Genomic DNA, 18,433 nt, shown 5'->3' with positions numbered 1-18,433 from the left:
GGAGTTTCAGCAGTGGTTTGAGATGACCCCTCCTAATGTTTAGGCAGTAAAAGTCAGATAAGTCTCACCTCACTGAGGTTGTAAGTGTTGTCAGTATAAGGATTTGACTCCTTAAAATTTGCCGTGAGTTATCCACAGTGTCATGTTTCCACAGTGAGAAGAAACCTGTTTATCTTTGCTGCCGTGTAATTAATAGCCATCTGCTTTTGCAATGAGTGAAGGTTTGTCATCTCTGTGGTCCTTTGAGTTAGTGTGAGTTAATGGAAAAATGTGTCAAAGAAAGGAGACCATTTATGCCCTTGGTTCTTTCTACATGTGGGGGTATACCTGTTCTTTAAAAGTGTGGATTTGTGCTTTTAGTCATGGAGCCTTGGCCTCATTCCAGAAGAGGGTATCTCAGGGCAATCTGTCTCGTGTTCAGCAGAGCATCTGTTCTGGTGACAAGTTCCCGACCTTGCTCAGGGCACTTTTGTTAAGTGCTGCTCTCTTATGGCTTGCCTTGAACTTGGTCCAGTTCCAAAGCTGTGCAGCTCCCCAAGAACTATGCCAGTTGCTGAATGCAGAACTCCATAAACAGTGCTTTGGTGTCCGGCACTTGAATTCAGGATGCCATCTCAGACTTTTATAGCTGGCAAAGCCTTCTCTGAGCTTCATTGCCACAGCCCAAAGAACATGCTTTTTGTAGCTTTGCTCACTCCAGTCATGGGAGTCCAGTCTGGTCTTTCACTCTGAATAATCCTGCCTGATATTTACATGTGCATCCAAACAGAAAAAAATCCATTTTGAAATCGGCACTTTCAGCTGTAGGATGAACTTTAAATAACCAGTTCCCAAACTTTCTTGTGTCCCACTCTGTCCACCAAAAATCCCCACAAACCAACGCCCAAACCAGTAACATAAAAAATAACAACTCTGCATTCTCATTGCCCCACAATGCCACCTCTGGAAAATCAGCCATTTGTTCACATGGTATGTATTCATACTCTGATGGGTGTGAGAAAGATTTTCCCTTTTCTTTATCAAAGAACATTGTTTTACCCTTTCCTTTTGAAAAGAAGAATGAGCAAAACAAATGCTTTTTATGACTGCGTGGTTTCCCCCACATTTTGTTTTTTGGTTTTTTGTTTTTTTTTTTTAAGAATACTTTAACCAATATCTGTGGGCTCCCTCTAGAGAGTCCAAAATCCCTTAGAGCACCGTGCAAAAAAAAATTTCTGAAAGCATTACTGAAAACAGTCCCTTCCACACTGCATGTATATTCCCTTTTGCCCCCCATGATTTCTTGATATTTATGCTATAGCAGATTTATCCCTCCTTCTCTCTCTCTTTCTCTGTTGTGGTTTGTTGTTATTTTATAATTTCTTTTCAGTGTTGATGCAAATTCCCTGTTGTATTTCCCCTCTGTTCTAATCCAATTTCCATATTCTCTGTGATGTCTTTCCTTATCTTCATTTCCTCATTTCCTTCCTCTGCTTTCCATCAGCCTCCAAAAAAGATTTGGGATTATACTCCTGGAGATTGCTCTATCCTTACTAGAGAGGATAGAAAGGTAATTGTGTCTCACGTACGTTGTACTACAGCATCTAGTGCGTATATATGTGTGTATGTGGTTTTCTTTTTTTTTTTCTTGTAGCATTGCTTGGGTTTTGTGTGCTTGTGAGTGATTTTTTTTTTTTTAATTGGGCTTGAGCTCATTAGCCTAACAATTAAGTAGCTGGTAAATTCATTAAATAAACAGTTCTTAAATCATAATCAGCCATAATTTAGAGTGGTTGTTTTGCTATCTTGACTTGCAATGATAATTATACTAACAGCATATTGCATATTGTTACAGTATCTTTTTTTTTTTTCTTTACAGGTGGGTTTTATAACTTTATGGTTTGTAGAAATAGATTCTAGCAGGCCTGTGCATCTCTTGATTTGAATGTTAATTGCCTAAAACTATTTCCTCTATAATGATTGAAACATGATTATTACTAGTGATTTTCTGTGTATTGTCCATACCACCTTCCTCTTTTTTCAATTAAAAGGCTCTCTTTTTTTTTCAAAATTAACATTCCTTTGGTTTCCCCTAACCTTAAGCGTTGTTTTCCCATTCTTCTTCTCCTTCTTTAACCAGAGTGATCTAGAAAAAGACCTCTACCTCTACCAGACTGAGTTAGAGGCAGATTTAGAAAAAATGGAGAAGCTTTATAAAGCACCACATAAAAAGCCACAGAAGGTATTTCCTATTCTTTTCATGCTGCCAATCCCTGTTTCCAAACTCTCTGCTCTAATCTATTCACTGCTGGATGATTATTAAATGAGGTTGGGATAAATAATGGTTCTGAGCGTTCTGACTGCATGGCTTGCTGTGTTGCTGTCAGAAATAATAGAATGTGATGCTGAGAATCCAGCTTGAAATCCATTTCAGATACAATGATTTCCTCTCTCACCCACCACCACATTCGCTTTCAGCTGCCCCCACCCCCATCCCAGTCCCTGTTTCAGGTTTAGAGTTCAGTGTCTGCAAAAAAACCCCCTCTCTATTTTTCACATGAATAGGCAGCAGCAGCAATCAGCTTAAAATTCTTGGTTGGCATGTCACGTCATCATCTCGTGCCTTTCAAGCGTGTTGCCGTCTACTCTCCCTTCATACAAGCCCCGCTCTCTGCTTGGAGCGCACGCCTACCCAAGATTTTGGATATTCCCGAGAGATTTTACACAATTTTCCTTATGCTGCACCTTGCCATGGCCTTCTAGGGCAGGTCAGCTGCTGCCGCTTCAAGAGTCTGCGGGACTCGAACCATGAAATGATAGATTAATTGGTAACACGCCATTTTTTCTTTTTTTTTCTGTTGCTGATTTTTTTTTGAAGCTGCGGCATTTCATCAGGACTTGGAAAAGCTGCTTTTTCAAATCCAAGATTTGCTTTTTCGTCCTAGATAGAAATCCTCACATAGATGAGGGGACACCAAATAGAGAATTGCCTCTAAAATTGCCTTCAATTTTTAAATAACGTGTCTAAGAAGCGTTAGATGGATTTAAAGCAAGCGGCTAAGAACTGGCTTTTGCTATTGAACCTGTGCAGCTGGCATTGCTTCTCTTAAGTAAGGAAACTGAACTGAAACGTTGCTTTTCTTTTTAGAGCTTTGATATTTTTTGAACGCTGAGGAATGTATTGTGCTGCAGAAATGTAATACACCTTTAAAGCAAAGGCGGGCAGTGACCGGTTGGGGGAAAGCTTGGGGAAATAATTATGAGCATGTGTCTCCTGGTCATGGCCCAGCTGGTTATCTCTTCTTGCTTTTGGCTTTATTCACAATGACTCATTTGCAGACAAAAGAATAGGCACTGCGAAAAGGCATCGGCTGTGCTAAAAACCTGTCACTGCCCTGAAGGAACTCATGAAAGTTGTTGCTTTTCTGCAAAGACATTGACAGCTTAAATTGCGTTTAGATTTAAACCTCAATGTCTCTTATAGGCTAATATTCAAGCAATAAATGGAAAATTACTTAAGCAAGCCTTTTTCTTTCTCCTCACATGTAAGGGCTTATCAATGACTCCTTTGTTTGGACTTTTGCAGAATACAGCAGGTGTTACTCCTCTGGAAACTTCCACAGACCATTCTTCCTAGTAAGTTTTTCAATTGCTTGTTGATGTCTCTTTTACAATCTGAGGTCATGTAGGACAGGGTTTTGGGCGTTGGACATGGGTTGGCTGTTTGGGAGATGGATATAGACATATGCATGTACCGTAAGAATTATATGCATGCTTTAGGTGAGTCCTGGTACAATGTCTGCTTTTTGATCCAGAATGAATTTTGAAGTGATTACATGAGTGATGGTATTGTTTAAATAAGATGTGCTGATTGTGCTAGGCAGTGGCTTTAAAAAAAAAGAGAGCTTTAACTTCATCTGATGAATTTTGCAAATTGGCTGTGTCTTCATGCAAGTAACATTATTGTGTGGAATAAAAAAAAAATTGTTTGTTACACGTGTGATAGATTGGCTCCTGCTAGATATTCCGTGTTATGTGCACCAGATTAGATGGATGCAGTTGATGAAAGGCAGTAATTTTCCAGCCTACAGGAAGGGAACAGTGGTAGGAGTAACAATATTTCTCAAAGATTAATTGGGCACCGCTTTTTCAGCGGAATATGTAATAAACAGTATATTCTGTGTAAATGAGCTGTACATGGAGTTGGTTTGTTTTAAAAGAGGAACACAAAAAAATCCAGAGCAAGATGCTGAGCTGTGTTGAGTTACTTTAGTCATCCTGAGTTATTTGAGCCTCAGAGCCAGCCCCTAATGTGAGCCTGCTGCTCCTTGTAATTGTACTGAATACTCAATGTTGTCCATAGGCACAGTGATCCCCTCTATGAGGATGATTCGTTAAAAAAGGCAGGTTCTCCTCCAGATGCCCACTGATACCACGTGTGTTCCCTGCCCCTATGGGGGCCTTAGAGGTCTCCTGTACTTCTTTCAACTCAGTTCCCTTCTGTGTTCATTCTGCTGGCAAACGCACACAACTGCTGCAACTGTTTTGTTTTGGAAGGAAGAGAGCAATAAAATAAATGGAAATCTCTGAGATTAGCATAAATATCTTATATTTGCAAGCAGCTGGTAAGATTTCTGCCCATAGCAGCACTGTCTGTGCCACACAAAGCATTCAGGGATGCCAATGGCTGATCCAGTGGAGAGGAAGCAAGCTCGGTATGCTGGGAATGGGACACAAGAGTGAGGCCCAGTGGAGCTGCACGTTCTTCCCTGCCTTGCCGTTAGAGAGCAGAGAGAAAAAATATCTGGAGTTTACTGTCTTCTTTTTTTTGCAGTGTTGCTCTCTCTTCATTCACCTGATCTTGCAGACTGCTTTGGCCCTAATGCAGTACTGCTTGCTGGTCTGAATAAGGGAGCAGCTAGTAAAGGGATTCTGCCAATAGCCTCCTCTATCTCTCCCAGGTTTATTCTCAAAGGAGGATTGTTTTAACCCTTTGTTTTTTAACAACTAGGCTAACAACTAACCTCAGGGCAGTCATTATTCCCTGCAGCAACCGGCTGGGGTTCCTCAGGTACCTGACAAAGAATGCACTCTTTATCAAAGAGATAACCCTGATAAAAAATAGCTTTGTAGCTATGGGTCTGTTTGGGCTTTGTCTAGGTTGAAAAAGTGACAGTATTCTCTTTCTCTCTTGTGGTGCTTTTCAGGAGCCTCCAGAAAGTAATTTATGGGACTGCACATGATCTGGTTTTCCTTGTCCGGAAATGAAAATAATCTTCGTGATCCAGACATTGTGTAATTCCACCTCCATAGCCAGTCCTCTGATGTGTTTAAAGCTTTCTTTTTACCCCAGAGCATCTATCCAAAATAAACAGATGCATGTACAAATTTATCCACAACCACCAGATACAGTCACAAACATTTCCAAATTCTCATAAATTTGAATCACTCTTGGACATCAGGATGTCAAATATTTCTATGAATTGGAAAATCTGTATATTTTTATTTTTTCAAATTTTCCAGCAGTCATGCTTTGGCCCCAGAATAGCTTTATGTGAGACTCCATCTTATTCTGAAGAGCCTGGTTGAGCACAAGAACTGGTATCAGATGAGCTTAGCTTTTAGGAAAACAGTCTGCCTGATTGCTTAGTAAGTTTTTTGCACCTGGAAAGGCCATTTATACCATGGCATTGTCAGTTATTCTTTTAGAGAGAAAACAGGGAAATCTAGAAATCAGATGTGTGAACATACTTGTGCTTAGGTTCATACTTGTGCTTAGGACTAGAAAAGGGATTTGCAATAAATTTCCAGTCTTTAAAAGCCTAAGAAATTAAAATTGTACTAATTTTAACAGTATTCTGTTTATATATATGCATGGTAGACCTACAGTCCAGGATTTTTTTATTCCCTGTAGTAGAAGCCTTGGGCAAAGCTGAACAGAACTGTGCATCTGGGAATTTCTTTGGCAATTAAAACAGTATAGAATCTGTAGCCCTATACTATTGCTTCTCTGCACGGTCCCTCACTGGTGGGCTTCAGAAACTGCTCAGGGAATCTTGAACTATAGTGTTGGCTGGGGGGCTGAACTGGATGAGATGACCTCCTGAGCAGCTGTGCTTTGTAAGCATGGGACAGGTATGGCTAGTGTTTAAGGAGAGAGAACTGGAAGCTAGAAGGTTTTGTGTACTTTCAACTAGCCAGTGAATTTCATTGTATCTGCAAAGAATTAATGTATCAGCTCTGTGACTGTTATCTTATCTGTAAAATAGAGGAGTGCTCTGTCGCTGCCCATTTCTGGGAGGACTAAGCCTGCAGATTTCTTGCAAGTGGAGGATGCTGTGGTAGTGCCAAACCCAGAACATTATTGCAGTGTATTGATAACCTCTTCATTCAGCACCAGTTCTTCATATACAGTCTATTCTCTGTTCACAAGTGTGGTTTTCTCTTACTTTACATGAAGCTCTCAGCAAACAGGAGTAACCTCCTGGTGTCCCTCTCCGTTTTTTTTGTGTATTCCAGCTCCACCTATTCACCCAACTACCATGCAGTGAAGAGGGAGTCAGAGTTAGCTCTGGGGGACCCTGCTGCCTTGGAGAATGAAAGGCAGATTTACAAGAGTGTGCTGGAAGGTGGAGATATCCCATTCCAGGGGTTGAGTGGTCTCAAACGACCTTCGAGCTCTGCTTCCACAAAAGGTAGGTGGTTAGAGCACTAACCTCTTCTCCATTCTGCACAGTGTTAAAAGCCAGGTGATATGGGGTGAACTGTTGCAAGGTTTAGAGTCCTATTCAAGCCAGTTGAGATTTATGCTGTCCTTCCTCTTTCCTATTCCCAGTGTTCTCTCCTTTTTCCTCTCAGACCACACTGGCCAATATTTTTCATGATGCCTTTAACTGATCCAGGTTCCTCTTCTCAAGAGAGACCAGCTCCCTCCATCCAGCACCTCAGCCACACCCCACACCCTCATGTTCTTCCTCAAGGCTGCTTAGGCTGGCCTTGCTATCCATCTGCTCCAACTGCCTTGCCATTCTAGAGCCCTTCCCTGCCTTTTCTGTTCTTCCTGCAGCAGTATCTTAGCAGGCCACACCAGTCTGCTGGCCTGGCTACCCCGGTGTAGCTGGTACCACACAGCCTCCTGCCTGCCAGGGCTGTGCAGAGAATGCACTGACACTGAACCCACTCACACTGAACCAGCAATTGCTGGCTGAACCAGCCCTGCAGGCTCCAGGAATGTGAGCCAGAAGAGACTGATCTCCTCCTCTTCCCTACCCCTATTGCAGACTCTCTAAAAGAGACAAGGAAGAGCATGACTCCCGTCGGGGAATTGTACTGGGGAATGTATCTCTGAGCCAACTTCAACCTAAAAATGGCTTGAGATGGGGAGAGGACTGGAGAAGGAATGTGCTGGGTTTCTGAACTGCTCTCCCTAAAAATAGTACATCACACCAGAAAGGTCTCTCTGTCTCCATCTTCCAGCTGTTTTTCAGCATTTTGTCAGGCCTGTAGGGCAGGGAGTCAAACTGGATCTGAACAAAAAAAATCTGTTCAAACAGTTATTATTCCCCAAACTGCAATTGAACCTGAATGGTTATTTTGACATTTGAATTTGAACTCAAATCAGAAACAGACCTAAAAACTGCAGTCTAAGCTGAAACCAGACTTAATATTTAATCCTATTTTAAAAAAAATATGATGTCCTGGTCTGACTCCTTGTATTTTAAAGCAACCATGGCCAACCACATTGTCTGAAGGGCACTCAGCTTATTCCTAGTATGGGGAATCTCTAAGCAGGCATCTCTTGGGCAAGGTCAGCTGTGTGTGCTTGTGCTAGCACAGTCAGCCTCTGATTGTTTTCTCCCTCCCAGGAATAAACTGTTTGGCAAGCACTGTGCTGAGACAATAGTAGGTGTGATTACAGGCTTGGTATTAAGCCATTTTGCAATGTTAGTGCCTCTGCATTCTTGCTGACACCCTGATCCTGCCCAGAGTTCAGCTGCTCTTTTCCATGGTGCCACAGCTTCCCTGGAAGCTCATGATGCTTAGCACTTTTTAGGAGGGTACCTTAAAAGTGCTCCAGATTTGCTTCTGGCCAAGCCTCTCATTTTAGAAACGTTAGCAGCACTTCACCTATTCCTGTAATCGTGGCTTGTTTTGCAATTTCTTCCTGCTTTTTTATATGTTTTGGAATTTTGTTTCTTTAAGGTGCATTTTATGAAATCCAAGCATGTTCTTTCTCCTTTCTCAATAGCTTTCTAGCACTTTAGCTAACAGGTTGTATTTATTTTATTCTGCATGCTTACCAGTGGATCGTAAAGGTGGGAATGCTCATATGACTGCACCCTCTTCAGTTAATAGCCGAACCTTTAACACTAGTCATACCGGTATGTTAGGTCACGCATGTAAACATAAGAAGCCCTTATCAGCTGCCAAAGCCTGCATTACTGAAATCCTCCCTTCTAAATTCAAACCCAAACTAGCAGCTCCAGCTGTTCTTGTGCAAGACAAGACGGGTATCTTGCTGTCTCATGAGAAAGCTCAAAGCTGCGAAAACCTTCGTAGCTCCACTGCCTTGCTTGATAATAAAAAGGCTTTCATGGTAGACATAGGGGAAAGCATAGAAAACATCTTGATGAAGTCGAAGCAAGAGTATGCCATCAAATCCGGCAGTACCATGAGCCTGCAGGAGTATGGCACCAACTCTAGGAAAGGCTACCTGTTCCCTGCCTCCAGAAAGAGTGGTATGGAGTTTACAATGCTCTATAAAGACATGCACCAGATCAACCGGTCCAGGATCCATTTGGACACAGTCTCCTCCTGCAGCGTGAAGGATATTGCATCTCAGTTTGAGAATGAAGCAAAGGACAGGATGGAGCACAGTCTTAGTCGAGAGGATTCAGAGCAGATCCCCAAAGACACCGTTTCCTCCCGTATCAGTGCCTTTGAGCAGCTGATCCAGAGATCCCGATCAATGCCCTCACTTGACTTTTCTATTGGGCTAAACAAACCTACCACTTCTCTTCAGTCTAAAACTTTGCTGAGTGCTGCATACTCTGCAGAGATTCTTCTGGATTTGTCAAAAGCACACCAAGAAGAGAAGGATGTTGCCAGCTTTGCAGATAAATCCTCCCGCTCCTGCAGCAATGTGGAGGACACGGCTTCAGATGTAAGTGATGTCATCCCTATGGACACACTTTCAGCTTGCACTGATGAGATAGATCTTCTCTCCAATGCCTCCAATGACAGTGGCAGCAGCAGCAGCAACCTCAATGGGCCTCAGAAGCATAAAATAAACAGATGCAAAGGCGCATGCCCAGCTTCCTACACCAGGTTCACTACCATCCGAAGGCACGAACAGCAGCAGGCCTCCAGGAACCCTGATTCCAAAGGGGATGTCTATGGGGATAGGCACATGCTCCCCAGAAATGTCTACCTAATGAGCCCACTCCCGTTCCGATTGAAAAAGCCCTTCCAACACAAATCCTGCAGAACTCCACCCCCAGACTGCCTGGCAAGCCTGGCAGTGCCCAGCCCTGACAACCCTGACGACCCCATACAGCTGCAGGGGAGTGTAGGAAACAAGAGTCACCACTCCCAGCACCAACCTTGCTCCAGAAGCGGGCCTCTTGCTCCCAGGCGCCGGTCCTCCTTTGACGTTGTGGAGAGGCTTAGCTACTTCCCCACCATGGGATCTAGCCGGGATAGCTTCGCAGGCCAGGCTGGCACTCCTGACTCCTTAAACAATGGGAACCCTGTTTCATATGCCCTCTATCACAGCCTGGACACAAACAACAACCCGCAAAGTGAACTTGGGACGTACCTAGGAGGTGGTTTTTGTGTTCTTTACCAGTGTCCCTTTATTTGTCTTCTTTCTTCCATTCTCCTCCTCTTTTCTTCCACAACCCTTGCATTTTTACGTCCCACCTTTACATCCCCTGACTCTCTGGTTTTTTTCCCCTAGTGTGTCTAATGTCCTTTGCGTGTCTTGCTGAGCAGTTTTGTTCAGGGCTTGTTAACAGCTGCACTTCTGAGAAACGATTTCCGCTGCGTTTCTAATCACATCAGGTTCAGTTTCTCTGGAGCAGCTCTGGGGATGCAAGAATCTCAACATGAGATATTTCTAGTCCTGTATCATTTACACACGTGGGAATTATAAGCCAAACGCAGATGATTTGCTTTAAGGAGTAGTTTCTCAAGGTCTAGTTGTGTGTGTATGCGTGTGTGTGTGTATTAAACTTTTCTCAACAGTAAAATGCCAAATCATACTTTGATGGCACTTTGATTCTTCACAAAGTCCTTCTATGTCTTTACACTTTCCTGTATCATTATTTTCTCCCTGTTCTTGGATCTTTGTTCACATGTACAGCCCAAAAGGGAAAAAAATGAAAATGGATAAATTATCAACATCTGATTGGCAATTTGGTCAATGGCAATTGAGAATCCTTACTGTCATAACGGAAACAAAGTGTTTAAAAATACCTATTTTTTTCCTTTCTGGTTATGCTAGGTAAATCCATGTGTATTTTAACTTCCTTATGTTGTTTTGAAGTAGATTCAGAATCACCAAGGCATTTTGCACCAGTTGATTACATGGAAACTCCAGAAGAAATTATCCGCAGGCGGCATGATGATAAAGAGGTAACGCCCTCCTTTACGGCCTAATAACAGTAGTAGCAGCTCCACATACGAGCAATACAGCATTTAGCCTTATGTAAGGGCATCTTGTATGTCCATGGCTATGTGTCCTGGAAGTTAGAGTAGCAAGCAGTAACTAGTATGTTTTACTTTCAATACTCTCTGCCACTGATTTGCTGTATAATGTGTATAGTCCAGTTCAGCTTGTTTCAAATAAACCTGATAGTTCTTATCAGTTGCACAAAATTACGTATAGGGGCTTTAAATAATATAAGAAGTTTGGGAATGTATGGGAGATGTGGTGTAACACCCCAGTACTTGCAGAAAAAGATTGGTAATCTGTAATTGTTCTTTATGCAAGCCACTTGAGTCAGTATTAATCAAACTAGTGAAAACAGTATTTTTCCTGTGGGGGTCCTCAAGTCTTGAGCAGCAAGTGTAAAATGTTTTAAGCTATCAGAAAGTGGGAGGTTTTCCCCCAGTGCAAACTAGAATTCTTTATGGTGTCTGAAGTTTTTGTTGACAGAATGCAGCAGTCCTTTCTGAAATGACTGGGCAACACTGGGACAAGCTGAAATAATAGGAAAGCCATATAGACTTTTCAGCACTGAGTGTATTCAAGCTGGGTTAAAGAAGTTATAAAATGATTGCTTTCCTGGAAGATGGAATTAATTTCCCCTGCCTGGGGGGAAAAAAAGTCTTAGTGTTAATGTTCGGAGTTCAGATAATGTTTATGTGTGCTCTGAAATATGGTAAAATCTGCTCTTAATTCCTATGTGAAAAATGTTTTTTTGCTGTCTTCTCCTGTGAAAGTTAGTACTTTCCCCACTTCCAAAAATCCAGCATGAAAACTTGTGTAAGATCAAAAACCTGAATTCAGTAAGACTTTCTGGTTTCAAAGTAATTACCACATAGCTGAACTCTTCAGCTTAAAGTCAGCCCCAGAAGGTGAAAGAATCCTTCTGCCCTCATACACAAGAATGCATGTTTCCATTAATGTGCCAGAGACTTTACAAATCCAAATTAATTCTTAGATGTTTATTTAGTTTATTTTACAAAGTGTGTTACATGACCCCAAAAGAAATACGGGAGAACCTGAATGGGGTTAGGCACTCTCCCAAGCTCCTTGCAAGGCTTAGGAGAATTTGGTGCCTTGGAACTTACCAGTGGGGCTGATTCAGGTCTCTTGGAAGTCAATGAGAGAAACTCCTTTTCGGTTGAAGGGGATTTGGAGCAGCTCTGCATTATCAGCAATCTTCTTAGAAGCTCCTAGGACCTGCCCAAAACTTAGAAAAAGTCCTCATTGACTTCCATCAGCTTTGGATCAGATCCTCTGTATGAGCTGGATTTCAATTATGCCATAATGATGATGTACCTTCTGTGTAAAACGAAAGGGCATTGTGTAGTTAGTAGAAACAGTATTTGATATTGAACTGTAAAGCCCCAGCTATTTGCAGGGACCTCAGGAATTTTAAGTCACATTTATGGCAGCTTTTGAATGCCTTTAACTAGATGATTTACTGCCCATTTTATGCAATTTTATGGCAGAAACTTTTAGAGGACCAGAGACGGCTTAAACGTGAGCAAGAAGAAGCTGATATTGCCGCTAGAAGGCACACAGGGGTTATTCCAACGCACCATCAGTTTATCACTAATGAGCGATTTGGGGATCTCCTAAATGTAGACGATACAGCAAAGAGGAAATCTGGGTCAGAGGTCTGTTTTAGTTACCTCAGTCTGCTGCTTGACCCAAAGCAATAATTGCCTCTCACAATGTTGCGCTTTAGGCCGACATTAGCTCTTCAGAGAATGTCGTTTGTTGTTTTTTTTTCCACCTTCCCCTTTCCCATTCTGGCTTCATTTAGATCTGCTTTGACTCTTATGCCTGGTAGATTAATTGATATCTCTATACCAAGCTGCATATATTAAAGCATGCCTGCTGAGAATTGCTGGTGCACACCTGTGATGCATGCCTTTAAATATCAGCTACATAGTCAATCAAAGGCCTTCTACATCTTTTGCATCATATTGCTACATTGTCTTCTTGTCTGTGCCTTATGCTTAGAAACTTCATGTCTTGATCCTGACCATGCGGCTGTCACATAGGTTTTTTTAGAAAGACATTGTTTCTTCTCTTGAAAAATGCTTAATGTCCTTTAGAAACAATCAGAAAACAGTCTGAGCATGTTTCACTGTGTACAACCTGGTTGGACTTTCTGAAAGAGACAAAGGAGGAGGTACATATTTTTCCCAGGAGCCCAAGGCACTTTTCTGGAGCGCTGGATGCTAGTCCAGGTGTTGTGGCCAAATGCCTTTCCTGCCTCACATGGATTGCTGCTGAGCTCTTGACAGCCACTCTGTTTCCCCAGAGGTGCTGCACTGTGGTGCACCACCACTGTGGTGGTGGGTGAGGTGCTCACCATGTGGATGGAGTACACCTGTCTGCCCTTCAGTTTCAAATGCTCTAGAGCCTCATGAATGTGACTGCTTCTTATTTTATGCTCTGTTACCAAAATGACTTTAAAATTGTCTAAATAGTTTGTGGCCATTAGAAAATCAGCCAAGTAAACCTTTAGAGCCTAGGCCTGCTGTCAACATCCATTTTGGCTCTTTAGCCACTGAAGACTTTTTTTAGGTATGTCCTTAATTTATTCGTATTTCCTCTTCACCTTTGTCTCTTTCTTACCAATTGATACAGAGTACATGGGTCACATTGCAGTATTCAGCAGGGCCAGGTAATAATCAATAAGAGCCACATCAAATAATATCCTACTGTTTTTCCCAGCTAATAAATTTTGCTTTTCCATTCAAATGTCAAGAGAAATTTGGTCCTGGAGCCCCAGTAACTGTAGTTACTGGAGCAGCTTTCATTCATCAGGGTTAGTCACATTTAAAAGTTGACTGCTGTTAAATCCATTTCCTGTAGAGCTCCTAATTACGGCTATACCAGAAGTTGGCACTTTGTGTCCTGGTGGGAGATGCCCACGCAGCATATGTGGACTGTAATACCAGTTGCACACAAGCTTGTAGCAGAATACCTGCATACAATTTCCTCCCCATGCTAATGTTAGCTGTAGAAGAGTTTGGGTGATTTTCCCCAGCAGAGGGTTGAAAACCTAATTATTATTTTAATATATTGATTTTCTTTTTTGATCTTCAGATGAGACCTGCTAGAGCCAAGTTTGACTTTAAAGCACAGACGCTAAAGTGAGTACAGCTTGTTACTCCTACCTGGAGTGTTCTTCCTCTGCTTTTTCCCCTAGGATGCAGCATTTTTGAAGTGTCATGTACTTGGATTCATGTTTTGGGATGTCTTTCCAGCGACTCAAAGCAAAATTGTCCATAGTAAGTCAGGGAAAAGTAACATGAACCTTGCAGGTCACAGCATCTAAAAGACCTTTAGGAAAATGTTTTCTTTCTCAGTGCATCTCTATCCCACATGATTTTTAGGACAAACTTGCATTCTTTACTGCAACAAGTGAGTGCTCTACCCGGCGGGTGGGTGGAGCCACAGGAGAAGAACATCCTTTTCACTGTACAAAGCATTGCCCAAGGGCAGAAGGGACTTAAACAGATACCTAGCTTTAAGCGTGTGGGCCCCTGACTCAGGATTTTCCTGATTCAGAACATGTAAGTGTGCAGAGTGGTCACTGCTCTCCTGGCATCTATGGATACATCAGCGGATATTTCAGATGTCATTGTTGTACCTCCAAGCCCTGTTGTGGTCCTTTGCGTGAATCCCACGGCACTACTTGTTCTTTTTGGGAAAGACTGCTATGAAGAGAAGGCCTGGAAAGCCTCTTTCTCTGCATGAGCCTGGAGAAGCTCTCATTTTAACATTGCTAGGGAGGGAAGAAAGAAGAACAGAATTCAGTGAAGGACCTGTTGGCTTTTGTCTCAAGTGCTAATGTCCTGAGAATATTTTTTATATGTTCTATAGGTGATGATTTGTAATAACTTAAATAGGCTCTCCCCAGCAACTATAATAAAACTGAGGCAGGTTAGGTGTAGCTGTTTTGTCCCTTGAGTAGAATATACCAGGGTGCCAGACAAAAGTGAAGCAGAGCTTGTAAAAATTGTCTTAGAAAAGGCTGTGTGGTTTATCTTCCTCTGGGGACCCAAGTAGTAAGTTTATGAGCCTAGTACAAGCTGGCCACAGTTCTTCAAGCTGCAGACATTAATAATTTTAGCACTAAAGCCTGTCGATGGAAATTCCAATTTTTAGCCCAGTTGAGGTCAGTAGTTGCACAACCACAGGCTGACCATCAGTGCAATCACTGCAGGATCAACAGCACCATGTGAGGACGCTCTGCTAATCAGCAAACTAGCTCACATTAAAATCATGTGTCTCTTTGGAAGGCACTTGTGACATGATTGTTTCAAAACAGGAATTGAGGGCTGCTCATCCTATCCAACATGGAAAGTTGGCAGTGTCATATTTGGCTTGAGTTTGACCCCATTGCTTCTGGAGCGTATGTGGTTATTAGAGCACTCACAGGCCAACTTTTTTGACAGGATGCCCAAAGAGCAAGAGAGGTCTTGCACATCACAATATGAACAGAGTAATCCTCAACATTAGCTTGTGCTTTGGGTGGAGCATGATGTGTATCAACATGCTGATGCAGACCTTGGTACCTAGGAATTGCTGGACAGAAAAAGAGCAGGTCTGTTCTCTGGTGAAGTTCTGATGGAGTGCTTGTGTTGTTAACAGGGAACTTCCTCTGCAAAAAGGAGATATTGTTTACATTTACAAGCAGATTGACCAGAACTGGTTTGAAGGTGAACACCATGGCAGAGTTGGCATCTTCCCACGATCATACATAGAGGTAGCTGCTTTCCTTGCAGGTGTTCTCTTTGTCCACTCCCTTTCTGCCAGAGACCAGTTTATGGGCTTTGTGTGTGAGACTTAGCTGATTCTGTTTGTTCATTCTAGCTCCTTCCACCAGCTGAGAAGGCTCAACCCAAAAAGCCATTACCATTGCAAGTATTGGAATATGGAGATGCTATTGCTAAATTCAACTTCAATGGAGATACCCAAGTGGAAATGTCCTTCAGAAAGGTAGGACTTCTGTTGTGCTGATGAATTGAATCCAGACATGATGATGTTTTTTAGGTCTAGTAACTTGCAATTTCCAAATGAAAGCTCCAATAAGATGAGCTCTGTATTCAGGAAGGATTCCTCTTCATCACCTATGTTTTTAATCCACAGTCATTATGCAGTGCATTGCAGTTATTGTTGCAGGTAGGCTAAATCAAAAAGTGCCAATTGCTTCCTTAGGTCTAATTGAGGAGATACTTTGAGCACAAGTGCTGGAAACCTGTCTCTGCAAGGCAAATTAGATACTTGGTGACAGGTCTCTCCAGATTGATTAGATTCAGTGGAGGTGCACACAGTTACATGATAATGGTGATTTAGAAGAGAAGGAAACTGGATTCACCTTCCCCATACTACAAGCCAAATCACTGAGCAAGCTAAATTCTGTGGCATTGAAGTGACTGGCTAGACCTGACTGCAGAGTGAAGGTAGGGGAACGGGTTGTGTAATGGCTGTTCAGAGCAAAGTCAGCTACATTTAGATTAAGTAGCAGAATTTCTCCATCTCAACCAGCTTTCTGTTTTGCTGCTCAGATTAGATCTTCTCTGTCTTCTCTTTTAATTATATATGAAGGCGAGGCTTGCAGTGTATATTAAGGATCTGGAAGTCACTTTATTTGTCAGCAAAACAGGAGAGACCATAGGGAGACCTAGGTTAAACTGCAGACCTGTGCATACTTTCTGTACACCTCATACCCCTGAGAGTCTCGTGGTCAGCCTGAAACTTCTGGTTTCCATTTTTAACTGGCTTTAGCAAGTAGGGTCTTGAAAATGTGAGCATAACTGAGTCTGCAGACAGACCAAGTCAGCACCAGAAGATCTGCAATTTTTTCCTTCTCTGAACTGAAAAACATAATTCTCACCCAGAGTTTAGGGTTAGGATAATTGGAAGTAGGCTGAGAACCACCAATTATTTTAGGTTGGCTGCAGCAAGATTAAAAATGTAATCTGCTTTGGAATAATGAAACGTGTTAAAATCAGAGCTACATTGCTATTCCATCCCACAGGGTGAAAGGATCACGTTGATTCGACGAGTGGATGAGAACTGGTATGAAGGAAGAATCTCTGGCACCAGTCGCCAAGGCATCTTCCCTGTCACTTACGTGGAGGTGCTCAAACGGCCAGTGGTCAAGAACGCCATTGACTATCCTGACCCACCAGTGTCCCTCTCCCCCAGCCGCAGCGTGACAGCTTCACCACAGGTATTGGGACTAGATGCAGCCAGGTTCAGCACCTTATAAAACAGAGGGATATTGCCATTCTTGTGCAAGAAGCAATAGCTGAAAAAAAACTTTATTTAAGACTAGAATTTTGTGCCATAAAAGCCACATGCTCCCTTGCAGTAAGCTGCAACTGCAGGAAAAGGTGATGTTTCGTTTACCTGAAAGGTTAATGAACAGATCATTTGGGGATTTGGAGACTCAGCATTTTATCTCTGATGTGTAGCTTGAATCCAGGCCAGGTTGAAAGGGCTGCAATTCACAGCCATGTGATTAAATTTCACTGCCGGAGATGGAATGAATTGGTGATCCAGCTTCTCCTGAATATGTGTTTACACTTCACACACCTTTTCTGTGATGAGGGGAATTTTATATTATGACTATTAGAAATGTGTCATAGACTGCTGTAGTCTGTAAGAGTCATTATGTTGATCCCAGTCAGCTTGAATTAAGCTGTATATCTGCCCCTGTATGATCTAACTCATGACCAAGGTTTTTGGAGACAGGGTCAGGAGAACAGCCTGTATTATTTGAAACTGGTGCTAAAGGAACTCAGGTTTTGAGCACAGGTCAGTCTGGAATCTTCCATGAATATTAGACTCACTATAAACCATACTGCAGTTCAAAGCAGAAATCAAAATGGCCCCAGGTAACTGTATGGGGATCCCAGAATGTTTGCCATGGCAAACTTATCAGGGAGATAGTGAGTCTCTAAATCCCTTTGTTTTGCTCCCATCCTGCAAATACTCATGCCAGAAGAAGGTCAGCATACATGTCTGGGTCATGGCTGTGAGGTTCTGGTGCATCTCCCTCTCAATCGTGGGACCAAAACAAGACCAAGATTGCAAGAAACATAAGTGGAGAATTGGGATTGGGAGGAAGGGATACAGATATGATACCGAAAGGATGGGGAAAAAAATGCCATGACTCATGCCTGTTGTCTCTCTGGATCTTTCCTAAAAGGAGTGTTTTTAGTCTTAGCCACTGTGTAAAGAGGAAAAGCTTGTTGCTTGTTTGGGATTCTCAGTCAGAGTGGACCTCAGCTGAGCTTTTCTGTGAGGTTGGCAGCCTCTCCATAGCTGTAGCCTATCTTCCACAAGCTCCCTGCAAGCTTCTCCCTTTGATGGAAGGGATCATATCCACCTTTTTTTTGTTTCCTTTGCTATTCTTTTGATTCCTCCCCTAATAAGTCAGTACTCCCCCTAGTTTTTTGCCTGACTTGGCTGAGGACTGAGAAACAGTCTGACCAGTGCTAATGTAGCTGTTCTCTCCATGCTGCTGGTGGTAAAAGCTAAGGGCAGGACTTGGTAGTGTGTTCTGCCCTTATAAACACAGGACCTATTTTAATCACCTGAAGAGCAAACAGCCACAGCTGGCTTTTTTGATCCCTTTCTCCTGCACAGCTTCCACAATGCATGTTTCCCAAGGAGCAGGCATTGCTCATGCTAGAGTTGGATAAAGTCAAAGTTCATTGCAGCAGCAAATTCTGGCTGGATCCACAGTGTGAA

At 42.5% G+C, this 18,433-nt stretch overlaps 1 protein-coding gene across 46 annotated transcripts in view; it reads left to right on the top strand.

Annotated features, from left to right (window-relative positions):
* Positions 1-18,433, top strand: part of SORBS1 (sorbin and SH3 domain containing 1) — a 167,002-nt gene that overhangs the window by 135,207 nt on the left and 13,362 nt on the right. For 21 of the 46 annotated variants that reach the window (XM_048311184.1, XM_048311185.1, XM_048311186.1 and 18 more), the window contains 12 exons: positions 955-969; positions 1,484-1,549; positions 2,120-2,221; positions 3,566-3,615; positions 6,499-6,674; positions 8,283-9,803; positions 10,529-10,614; positions 12,160-12,327; positions 13,772-13,818; positions 15,323-15,437; positions 15,545-15,670; positions 16,713-16,907. In XM_048311184.1, coding sequence (XP_048167141.1) covers positions 955-969; positions 1,484-1,549; positions 2,120-2,221; positions 3,566-3,615; positions 6,499-6,674; positions 8,283-9,803; positions 10,529-10,614; positions 12,160-12,327; positions 13,772-13,818; positions 15,323-15,437; positions 15,545-15,670; positions 16,713-16,907 — 2,667 coding nt within the window. Of the gene's footprint in view, positions 1-954; positions 970-1,483; positions 1,550-2,119; positions 2,222-3,565; positions 3,616-6,498; positions 6,675-8,282; positions 9,804-10,525; positions 10,615-12,159; positions 12,328-13,771; positions 13,819-15,322; positions 15,438-15,544; positions 15,671-16,712; positions 16,908-18,433 lie in introns of all 46 variants that reach the window. The other 25 variants (XM_048311209.1, XM_048311216.1, XM_048311217.1 and 22 more) reach the window with 13 other exon arrangements.

This window comes from Corvus hawaiiensis, chromosome 8, assembly GCF_020740725.1.
Source record: "Corvus hawaiiensis isolate bCorHaw1 chromosome 8, bCorHaw1.pri.cur, whole genome shotgun sequence".
NCBI lineage: Eukaryota > Metazoa > Chordata > Aves > Passeriformes > Corvidae > Corvus > Corvus hawaiiensis.
The sequence above is the reverse complement of the archived record's forward strand: the minus strand, read 5'-3'. Positions and strand labels throughout refer to the sequence as shown.